Here is an 11,481-nt window from a genome sequence, read left to right as displayed (position 1 = left end):
ATTGTGAAAACGGGCTCGAACAACCACTCACCACAGCACATAGTGAAAACACACTCCACTGGTCACTCACTCACTGGGTCACGGTGGAAAATAGGGAACCTTCAACTCGGGAAAACTTCAACTCGAACTTCAACCGAACGCTCGGACCAACGGCATGCGAATGCAAGCCTCGGTGACGCAGTTTCGGTGCAAACTGAAGTTGTGCGGTGGGTTCCGAGAGAGATAGAGAGAGCGAGGGAACTACATAGCCGGAGTACCTCGTGGTAATTCCACGGTCAGTAGCGCCACCTTCCATAACACCTCGCGTTAGGGGTGCTTCGATCCATGTGGATATAAAAAAGGGGTAAATAAAGTGATAGCAACACAGAGAGACCCCAGCCAGAGAGAAAGAGACCTGTGAAGCATAAATTGAAGCTATGAAAATAACCCTCGCACACACAACGATAGAACTCGACACGCTTCACCTGCACCGGACCTTTGTGGACCACCGCCACACCGTGTACGTCGCGATTGACGAGATGTTCCCGCTCTGCCTTTTCACCTGTACGTACAGAAGCCACATGAAGCCGCATGAGCCCCCCCTCTGGCCGAAGCTGGATGGCGAACCATCATAAAAACCCTGCTAAACCACTAGTTAGCAGCAGCATTAGCAACATAAGCGGCATATAAATGATGAGCGTTGAAGTTCGATCGTCACCGTGCGTGCAAAACCGCGCACCACGTAGGGTCACAGTGAGAAGGTAAGCCTCAGTACGGCAAGGGCACATACGCACCACCACGAGAGCTGAGGCAACCTGTCCCAAAAACAAAGCCAAACAATTGAAGAGGAAAACTTTTGTGCAAAAACCGCAACGAGAGGAAAAGGAAGTTAGGTTAAAGGGCTGTTTCGGAAGGTTCTTGTGGGTTTTCGGTGCTTTCTTTTCGCCCCATTTTCCGCACGGTAGCAAAGGTGGACCGAAGAAGTTGAAATGTTCTGTCGAGTTCATGGGTTAAGGGGTAAAAAATGCGGCTTGTAATTACCACTTCAATAGTTTGTTGGATGGGAATGGTTCATTATCTAGATGTAGTTGTAGTTGCATCATCATTCTTCATCAACAAATTAAAAGGGATGATAAAAAGTTGTTAGAAACGTTCCATTTATGAGCATGAACCATCATTAGAGATAGCATTGTTATGAGTTCCAATTTGTTTTTTACATTTTAAATTTTTACCAAGTTTTTCAGCTCAATTTCCACCCATTCCAGACAGTTCACTTATTGATTTTTGCAAGGAATAAATAATTAAACAGTTAGGATTAATGTTAAAAATCCATTGGACTTGATTCCTTATTGTGTCAATGCGAATATCAACACAATAACATGAGGATGTGACATTCAACGAGGTCATTTTACAACTTATAGAACTTTAGATTCATGTTGTCGTTAGCCCAAATCTTTCCTCCCCATATGGTTGATGTTTGGGATCTACAGGAGGAAATCCTCGAAAGATCAGAATGGAGATATCTGAGTCCATTTCTCTGGCACAATCCTTTAACACTCACGAAGAATGATTGATCAGAGCTTCATCTTCATCTGGTTTGTAATGGTGGCGTTTGTTAATCCATCAATTGTAAGAGTCTTGTCCAGAATTCCAACAGAATTCACTAAATCTTCAGTTTCCCTTGGCTACCCTGGCACATGCAGCTTTAAGTCTATGCCTAAGGCTTCTTTAACAACATGTACCACAAACTTATCAGTCAGTTGTCAGGAATCCTCAGCCTGTTTTATTCATTAATCCCAAGTATCTAGACATCAGTAGGCTGCGTTTTTTTTAACTTGTAGACAAAGAATACAAATGGAGCTTATATAAAAATACGCGTTGAACAATGGAGTAAAAAAAAACAGACAGAGAAATAAATCAAAGAACAGCTCCCACAACAGATTCACTATCAATAATTATTCACACCACAAGCTAAACTAAAATGCCCTAATCTATTCCTAGCGTGAATTCCAACATCGCGATAAACACGAACAGATGAAAAGGAATGTCCATCTGAAACGATTCTTTCTTTACACTTCATAAAATTTTGACTATTCTTACTTTGTATCGATGTACTTATTTGAATAAAACATGTCAAACTCTTGCTCTCTCTCTCTCTCTTTACGCTTTTCCTTCTTAGAACCTTACCACAAAACGTGACATGAATCGTGAAGTTGATTGACAGTGAGATTCATTCATTAACTTAAGTCACCGTCCTGATATGAGGAATCGTTAATCCCATTTCTCTACGTCTCCCTTGGCGTGGATCGTGTAATTCGAGAATTGTCTTTACGAGTTCGCTATGATTCCACCGTTTAAGTGTCTTGGAAATGAGATCAACTACTGACAACCTAACAACCAATAAAGTGAAACAGACAAGGAACCATCTGACGACCTCGGGGTATTCCCAGCTCGGGTCCAATCCAACATCAGCCCGTCCAGCGAACAAACAGCGACCCACCTGCGGCCACAAGCGCGTAATGAATTCTGATTATGTTTTGTGAATTCTTAAATTACTCACCCGTTTAAAGAATGGTGAGAAAACCACATTTCCATACACCGGGCTGGCACCGGGCTGGTGCCTTCTCAAGCCTCCTCCTTCTTGCCGTTGTCACTGGGGGATTCGTCTCGCTTTCAGCGCAAGTTCCAGCGCAAAACCTTTCGCCCCGTTCTGTGTACGAGAGGGTCTCCGCCGTGTTTCGCATGAGCGATTTTACGCTTCGTTTTCACCCTCTCTCACCCTCCGTTCCGTCCATTCGCCTATCGGTTCTGATAGCTTCTTCTGCGACCGAAACCCGGAGAGTCGAAACCCATCGTTTCATGACTTCATTACGGAACGGCATGGGGGTTCGCTACAGCAGGGAGGACCACAAGATGACACACCGATGGATTTGTGGTGGAAAGTGCATCGGAAGGGTAGGGTTGTTCCGTGGCCGTGGAACCGAAACACAATACAAGGTCAGTGTACGATAGAAGCCATCCGTCAGAAGGGTCATAAATCGAGGCTATGTTTCTTTGCCGGACCAGGGTGTCCGGTAAGGGGGGGCCAAGCCCACAGAATATGACTTTTAAAAAGAAAATTCTATTGACAGAATTGTTAGAAAAGTACGTTACGTTGTTTACAATATTTACGTACGAAATTTCTAGGGCGATTGTACCCAACCATAAGGTCAACAGTTTTCCGCGCTATCGTCAGCTCCCCTACCACCCCAGAATGGTGTCCCCGTTTTTTTTTCACAAACTACATGACAGTGTGAACAGTAGCACGACAGCATTGCCAACAGTGTCACCGTACGACGGCACCATCACCCATTAAAACAGCATAACATAACGTGTCCCTTCCCTGGTCATGCCACCCCCGTACCCATGCGCGTTTTGATTCATGCCGATACTCACCTGCCACTCAACATGCTTCATCGTCACCACCACCGGAAGCTGACGTGACGAACCCCCGTGACGCGTAGCAATGGGTGACCACTCCACTCACACTCATCATGCTGTAGCACTCTGTTTCGGATGGAAACAGTTCCAACGCGAACGGAGTTTTGTTTTTCGAGTTGTTCCGATTGATCTACTGCTGGAGTGGGGAGTCAGTGAGAACCACACACGTGCTTTTTGGATTGAGGAAATTTAATTTCTATTCAACTCTATTTACATCACAAAACACAACTTACCAAATTTTGAATGCTGATCGTTTAAGTGTTTGCCTTCTCTCTCTCTCTCTTTCTCTCCCTCTCTCTCTCTCTCTCTGCTAATCAAAGTGATTTCGTTTTTTTTTTGTTTTTTAATAAAAATGTAGTTTCGAAAATGTATCTCGTGAAGTACTGCTGTTCCCCAATAAACCCGCTCATTAAACCCCCCGGCTGATAACGATACAGTCTAGCATCTAATCGCTAAAAATGAACCACATTGATTCTAGATGTGGATGTGAAATGAAAGTGAAGATGGAAAAACGACTCTCTCGCAAAACCACTCCTGCATGGCACTGGCCTTCATCCGTCATCGGTTTACATTACAGCAATCGGAAGAATTCCTCCTCCTCTCTGGTGCCCTCTATCAGTCGTGTATCTTCCCGTGGCAGGTGCAGGTGGCCGCACAGTTCCGCTGCCGTTCCAAACCCTCCGACGTAGCCGTGTTGCACAGCCAGCCGGGCCACGTGCGGTACAGATCGCGACAGTTCGCCCACAGGTCGGCGGTGTTGCACGAGTTGGTGCAGAGTCTGTTTGGAAAGAAAAAAAACAGTAAGCAAGAGGCCTTTTCTCATCGCCCGCCGTACCCACTTACCTTATTTTGCGGGAAAGGCAGTTCGTCTGGCAGGAACCACAGGGCCGTCCACGTTTGTACGGTAAGCCCAATTTCTCCTCATGATTTCCGCTGCAAGAAGTTATGAAAACACACAGTTACCACTTCATTCGGGCTATGGTTATTTTGGGCAAACAATCAACAATACTTCGACGCGTTTCATTCAGTTGCTTTCCAATTAATTATTTGGATGCCGAAACGAAACGTTTCGCTGCACGAACCGGAATTCTATTCGATACGCTTAGCCATCGCCATGGTGGTTAGGTTTGTTTTTGGTAGTTTTTATTTGGAAAATTCCCTAACCACGTCCAATGCGTTGAAAGAAATCATTTAGACACCTTCGTAAAAGCTTAATCCTTCCATTAACGTCACTACAACAATGACATATCTCATACGGCAAAGAGAGGAACTAGACATTACGAACATGAAAGTAAACCAGGCCCATAGATGGACAGATGGATATAACTCAGGACGGTACCCTCGCATTCGCAAACTAGTGCAAGGACGAATGTCCAAACTTATTCCGCCAATAGACGCCCCCAACTCCTGATCAACTCCCGCTCTCGCTTAATTAGTACATGCATGCTGGTCGAAGAATTTCACTACCATATACAATAAATCCGCCCCAGATTCGCTTTCAAAGTCATATTTCTATCGTTCTTGCGTTCTTGCGGCCCATTTCGCGGCACACTGTCTCCACACAGGGTGGGGGGGGGTACTCACATGGGACAGTAGTTGCAGACGTAGTTGTAGAATGGTTTCCCTCGTGGACCACCCTTCGGACACTTCGTCAACCCGCAGCCGACCTTGTGCGTGGCGGCCCACACCATCTGCGTGTAGTGGCCGACAGTGTCGAGAACGTTTCTGCTGGAACCGTACGTAAAGTTTTGCCGCTCCAAAAACCACGTCCGCAGCGCAAACATCCTATACGGCCGGATAGAAAGAGGGAGAAATTGGAGCACAGAAAGACAATGACTTAACCCTACAAGGAATGTGGAAGCACACGGATTAAGAAGCGGTAAAGCTTTGCTAGCAACGAAATCGATCAAAATCAAAACTCGACCCAACGTTTGGCGCCGGATCGGTACGGTACGGCTACTGAAGGAGAGTCACGATGCGTTCTCTTGAAGTCCCACGCATCTTGAGGAGCGTCTGTAGCGTGTCATCAACCTTACCCGTTGCGAATCATCATGGAGAAGGTCGTACCGTTGACAGATAGTTGCTAGCTCACCGAGATACCACTAATGGGCACAATACTTCAAACTATCAGGCCACTTACCACGGGACACGATGCGTCGACACGAAGATGTTCTGACCGCAGGCACCAAAGTTGTCGATCCATCGTCCCTTCGGTGTGTCGTGCGTCAACACACGACACTGATTTGCCCATTTCTGTGCCGACCGGGCCGCTCCGTGGTGCCATTTCTGTGCAAAAAGGAAAGCAAAATGTCCTCATTAAAGTAAGCGCTCAGTGAACCACCGGAAACGAATCGGTGCAGGGAAGCCGGCAACCTATCCTAGATCGAACACAACCGCGGCATCGGAAGTTGCTGTCAATCGGCGATCGTAAATTCATCTAGTTTATGGTGAGACGCGGTGCGTTCTACAGTGGTCGCAGATTAAATAAACACTGCTTAATGAATGAGATCATCAGTTGATGAGTTTTATTACTTTACGCCTTGCTTCACCACGGTGTGTGCGTTGCGAATCGAAGCCGCTTACCGGGTGAAGATATCGTGAAGCCGGCCCTCATTTGTATGCAAATCACTTATATCTCTCTTATCCCCTCAATCTCTTGTTGGTTTCGGGTATTAAGCCTCGCCAGTGTAGCTGACCACAAGCGGAGAAAGAAACGACCTGTAGCGTCTTCAACGTTCATTCGCACGAAAAGTAACACCTGGGCACACGTTCAAACATCTCAATGAAATAGGACAGGTCTGCTGGATGTGGAGGGATAGCTCGAACCTCGAAGAAACCAACCGATCTACAAAAGAACCGATCGCATGATCGCCCAAACAAATTAGCTAATAAATAATAAGTAACAGCAGGTATTTTGTCATCTCGATCACCGATCTCGCTGCACACTGTACGCTAACAAGCCCGTAAAAAGAGCTGCTACATAACCTTAAACCGATTTCCTGACTCTCGCCGTGGGCCACCACCAGCGGCGACACCTTCTCGCCCATCGTGCGCCACTGCCCAAAATGCACATGAGATCGAAGCGAACGTGTTAGCCCGGCCTATTACAAGCGCACGTGAAACCGTGGCCAATAAATCAGGCCCGGTCCGAAATTGAATGGGCTGTCGGCTTATTTTGGCTACACAGGCTGTCCACCAACGCGTGTGATTACCGGATCCGTCCGCGCTCCCCAGCTGTCCCAAGTGTGTGGTTCATCTGCATCTGCGTCCGGGTCTTTCGGGTGGATTGCAGTTTTCGGTTTCATCTTCCCAGAAGGTGTGAAGCATTTATCTGTCCACTTCACATCGGCGAGGGCAATGCCGGGCTTCCTATCCGATGTCTCCCGCGGGGGGAAAAAGAACCAGTTCCGAGCGCTGCTGATTGATGCCGCCTAATGCGATTATGGGTGGGTGGGTTGATGTGCGGTGCTCAGCTAAACGTGCTCTGCAAGGTGTTTACTCCCAAACGGGATAACAATCACCATTCGGACCGTGCAGCGTGGTGGTGGTGGCAAAAATTAAGCAATCACAATAAATTTACCAACCGCGAAAACGACGTACTTACGGGTAAATCGACACGAAGGCTGGATGTTTGATGTTTTTTTGCAAAACCCCTCAGACCTCAACCACATGGCGAATGGAGTTTGAACGTTTGAATTGTGTCGCAGCATCGCGATGGGGATCAAAAATTCGAAAATCTGTTGTCACATACGGATTTGCATATTAATGTTTGCGTTATGATGCTCTCCGTTGCAAAGCGTTAGACCCGTCCCGTCGAGGATCACCTTTTGCTTGGCCGATTTTGTGTACGACACTTAGACGACGGCTAGGTTTTGCATGTTGCGGACGAAAAATCGACAACCGTGCAGAGGCGGTTGAGGTTTTCTTTCGCTAATACGCAGCTCGATCTCGATCTTGTGTCGCACAAGAGCTAAGCCTTTACACATCTTGCGCACACCTTCCCAAGCGCAGAATCGTCGCCGATCGGTCTAAATCATTTCTAATTTTGTATCGATACAAAAGTCCGTATATGGTTTGGAACGCTTCCGTCCGGCTAGGCACTAAATGGGGTCTGTAGAAGATAAATTTCTCTCCTATTTAAATTAACTTCCAATATTTCATCGATCTCTGACATCTTGTCTTGCAAACGCAACTGCCTAGCTCACGGGTAGACACCACACCACGCTGAATGGTGTGTGCAGTCAAACACCACTGTTTGATTGTGTCTTAGTCCCGGTTGCCATTTCGAGTTTAAATGTTGCTCGTTTGTCACCTAACGACATGGTTAGGATTATTACAATACAATTTTCATAAACATAACCATTATGCCCTTTTGCTGACTTGGACACGATATATCAACGGACCGTGTTAATATTTTGACACGCCAAGCGTCACCTCTTCGACTCTATCAAATTAATATTTCTAAGCCGCCGTATGCTGGAGAGCTCTCGGCCAAAGATTCACAGTGGCAGTGGCGGATTATGGTTCCGATGGTCCGTATATCAGCCGCTAATGATCGCGTCGAGTACCTTTTCGCGGAGGGTTTAGCGGCAAGTCGCAGTGTCATCTTAAACACCGAACGCTATTTTAGGTTTCCCATATAGTGATATCATAATCGTTAAGTTGGCGCCACTTAAGTTAAGCTGCTTGCTTGCATAAGTGTCTATTAGTGGTTTAGGACATCAAGCTCTCTGACCATACAACCGCTATTAGTACATTGTTCTAAAGATCCTGAACTGTTTCCGCTGTACGGCATTAATCTCCGGGGGGGAAAACTATTTAGGTTAACCAAACACTGTTATAATGATTTAACGACTTCGTGCGAATGTTTACAAATTCCACGATCACTCACGTTATCCGATCCCGATCCCTCTTGCTCCTAACAATAATTTATTAACCATCCACCAACCGGATGATGGAATCGGGTGGAATCTCTAAACATTGTACAAGGAAATAAATTAACCTCGCTGTGTAGAAACGCGTCCAATAATCGAGGTCAGTGTCTTGTCTCTTTTTTTTTTGCCTCGTCTGTTACCTTTCCCATAACAGACACTTTGGTGACAAGAACGCTCACCCGGAGCTTCTCAACCATCGGATTCCCGTTTTACGGGAACCACAAACACCCTTCAAGCCGGAGTTGCCCAACAAGAATTACTCACCATGTTTAGCATATTCGCGGCCGGTGGTATCACCTTGGTGCGGTACGAATCGTGCAGCATCACGATCCGTCGCTGAACTTTGCGCAATCGCGGCGAAATTGCCTTCGTCGGCACCTTGTCTCCATACAGTCTAGGCACTGTAGAGCGAATCCAGGGAAACCGCCAGTGGACCGGTTTATGCGTAAGATGATGTGGTGTTTTTGGTTGTTTATGAGTTTCCGTGTGTATGCGATGTTCAGATTCCAAATTTCGTTCCGTCCATCCACAACCCCGGTCCGGCCGGCCGGCCGGCGTGTGATCGTGACAGTTGAAAGTGTGAATGAAGAAATTATTTCCCATCCACACCCGATGTTCCGGTCACCATGTGCAGATGGATGATGACCATTTGTTTTGGTTTGTGTCCGTTTTTTTTTTTTATTGGGGGAGGTTGGGGTATAAGATTTTCGTCAGAGCGTTTTGCCAGCACATGATGATACGATGGCCACACCAAAACCGCCACCATCGTCGTCGGCAGCATCAATCGTTCGCCAAAGACGTGCAGAGAGAACGCAGGCGCATGAGAAGAAGTACGAAAAAGAAAGGAGAAATAAATAAAATCGAATGATTAAATGGAAATGAAACGATGTACAGGAACAGGACGACAAGAGAGAGGTGATGCACACGTGAATTAAATTTCAATATCCGTTCTGAACAAACATACAGCTTCTGCACAATACACTGGCCACCAATGGTGCTTCAAGAGCGGTGGAATGGTGTGAAAAGTAAATTCGTTGTTCATCCATCATGGGCCTAATGGACATTATTAGCGAAAGAACGCAAGCCGCGTGGAAACATAATAAATAGCGTTAAAGTGTGTGGAGTAGGAAATGAGGCGTAGGACATGATCCTGGCTTCGAAAATGGAGTAACTAAGCGCTAGAGCAGGAGTTGCTATTAGTACATCAGAAGTTGCTGTTTTCCTGATTATTTTACTGTTGGTATATTTCCTTATGGTGCTGTATTTCGACTCTACTCGGTAGTGTAGCGACGACGTTCTTTACATGGCATGACCAGTCCAAAATTCTATTCAGAGCAACCCCCGTACGCAGAGCTGACTATCCAGCCAAGGGTAAATAAAGTGAAAGAGAGCCAGCAATGGCAGGTCTAGACCTCTTGAGGTTGTAGTGCCGGTAAAGAAGAAAGAAGCTGTATTTCGATGTTTAGATAGTAGAAAAATAAAGTTGCTTTTAGGAATTATAAAAGCTCCTCAGCTATTTACATCACCGTCAATCTATAATAATTTTTCGAAGAGCATCATCTATGGGAAAATTTATATACATGTACTAAAAACTAAAGGAGACCTAAAGTATATTTTAGAACAAGTTCATTCGAATGAAGGATTACATGCGAACATACAAATGCGAAAAGTTAAATATGTTGTACCACACACTGTGCCATTAAACCATATCCAAATATGGCATAAAATAATTTAGTACAAACTTAAAGACATTAAATTCCAATTTAGTAGTCGCTTGTCTAATACATCTCGGTAGAATTGCCTTACACACAACAGATACCGGATCATTTCTTTTTATTAGAAAAGTAACTCAACTTGCGGACAAAGAACCAAACACTCCAAAACTCCCTAAAAGACTTGACCATACTAACCTCTGTCATAACGCCAACCGTCGGATAGATCGAACCAAACAGCAAACAACATCAACGCGCACAGCAACAAACCACTGGCAGGACGCACCATTTTTGGCCACCGGACGATCATCGTCACCGCCGTGCCGTGCCGTGCCGTAGTGGTAATAACCCCCCGAGAAGTTGATCTACTGATCTGAAACGATAACGGAAAAGAAGTAAGGAAAAACAACACACACAATCAGCTAATACTGCGCGGATGCTGGAAACATTTTTGGCTGCCCAACCGCAGGCGCGACAGACACCCATAGGGAAACGGTAATCGTGATCATGTTTGCGATTAACGAAACGATCTGTTCCACTTGCGTCAGGCTGACACACGATCAAGATCTCGGTTAGGTGACTGCGGCAAAATGGGGTGTCGTTGTGAGGTTTTCAAGTTTTAGCTTCAGAACATTTCTTCCCCGTATGACGTTCGTCCTGTTTTGTAGTTTGTTCAAATACTTCGCCAATACCATTCTTGTGCGTTGTGTGAGAGATCTTAAATGAAACTCTTACCCAATTACCCACCATTTCACGTACTCTAATCCCAACGGATTGGTTGTCGATCGAGCATGACTCGCCACAATGATGAGTGGCATGTGCGGAACTACGGATCACAACATCTACTGATCTGTGATTTACAGCTCTCATAGCTCTTACTTTAATAGTACATCGAAAGGATTGAAGATCCCAGCATCGTCACGATCCACTTGCGAACAAACCGATGGACGTGTGAGAAGAACAAATGTCACGGTTGGTCGCGTCTGTGCCCGGGTACTGGCCAATCTGTCATCTCGGGTCAGCAGCAGCTTGCCGTGTGGTTTTTTTTTTTTGTTTTTGGCAAAAAAAACCTTTGGCGGAACATCTACACCGGTGATGGCCTTGTGGGAGTTGAATTATTGGCTCGATAGCGTTTCATCGTTCACACGCCTGCCGTACGCACGCGAACCATGCTCCGAACATGGTGCGCCGAACGAACGAACTACACCCGAGTAGCTACTTTAGCGTGTTCCTTGGCTGCCGGCAACGGTTCGGTTAGGTTTGAGGTTTTCATCACTATGGTTAGAGCCAGTGTTTTACGAGCATCAATGTTCATGTTGTTTGCGTTCCACCTCATTTCGCATATTTGCGATTTTGTTTGCCATCCATCCATCCAT

The 11,481-nt window shown here is 45.9% G+C and overlaps 1 protein-coding gene across 1 annotated transcript; it reads right to left on the bottom strand.

Moving 5' to 3' along the window:
* Positions 1–4,074: 4,074 nt before the first annotated feature.
* Positions 4,075–10,433, bottom strand: LOC128304815 (cysteine-rich venom protein-like). The gene is made up of 6 exons (XM_053042052.1): positions 10,304–10,433; positions 8,658–8,794; positions 5,600–5,745; positions 5,044–5,244; positions 4,303–4,392; positions 4,075–4,237 (listed from the first exon to the last, which is right to left on the bottom strand). Exons 1-6 carry the CDS (start codon positions 10,413–10,415, stop codon positions 4,075–4,077), a joined length of 849 nt encoding a protein of 282 aa, XP_052898012.1. The 5' UTR covers positions 10,416–10,433.
* Between the last annotated feature and the right edge of the window lie 1,048 nt (positions 10,434–11,481).

Source organism: Anopheles moucheti, chromosome 3 (genome assembly GCF_943734755.1).
Source record: "Anopheles moucheti chromosome 3, idAnoMoucSN_F20_07, whole genome shotgun sequence".
Taxonomy (NCBI): domain Eukaryota; kingdom Metazoa; phylum Arthropoda; class Insecta; order Diptera; family Culicidae; genus Anopheles; species Anopheles moucheti.
Note: the sequence above shows the minus strand (reverse complement) of the source record. Positions and strands in the feature narration are given on the sequence as shown.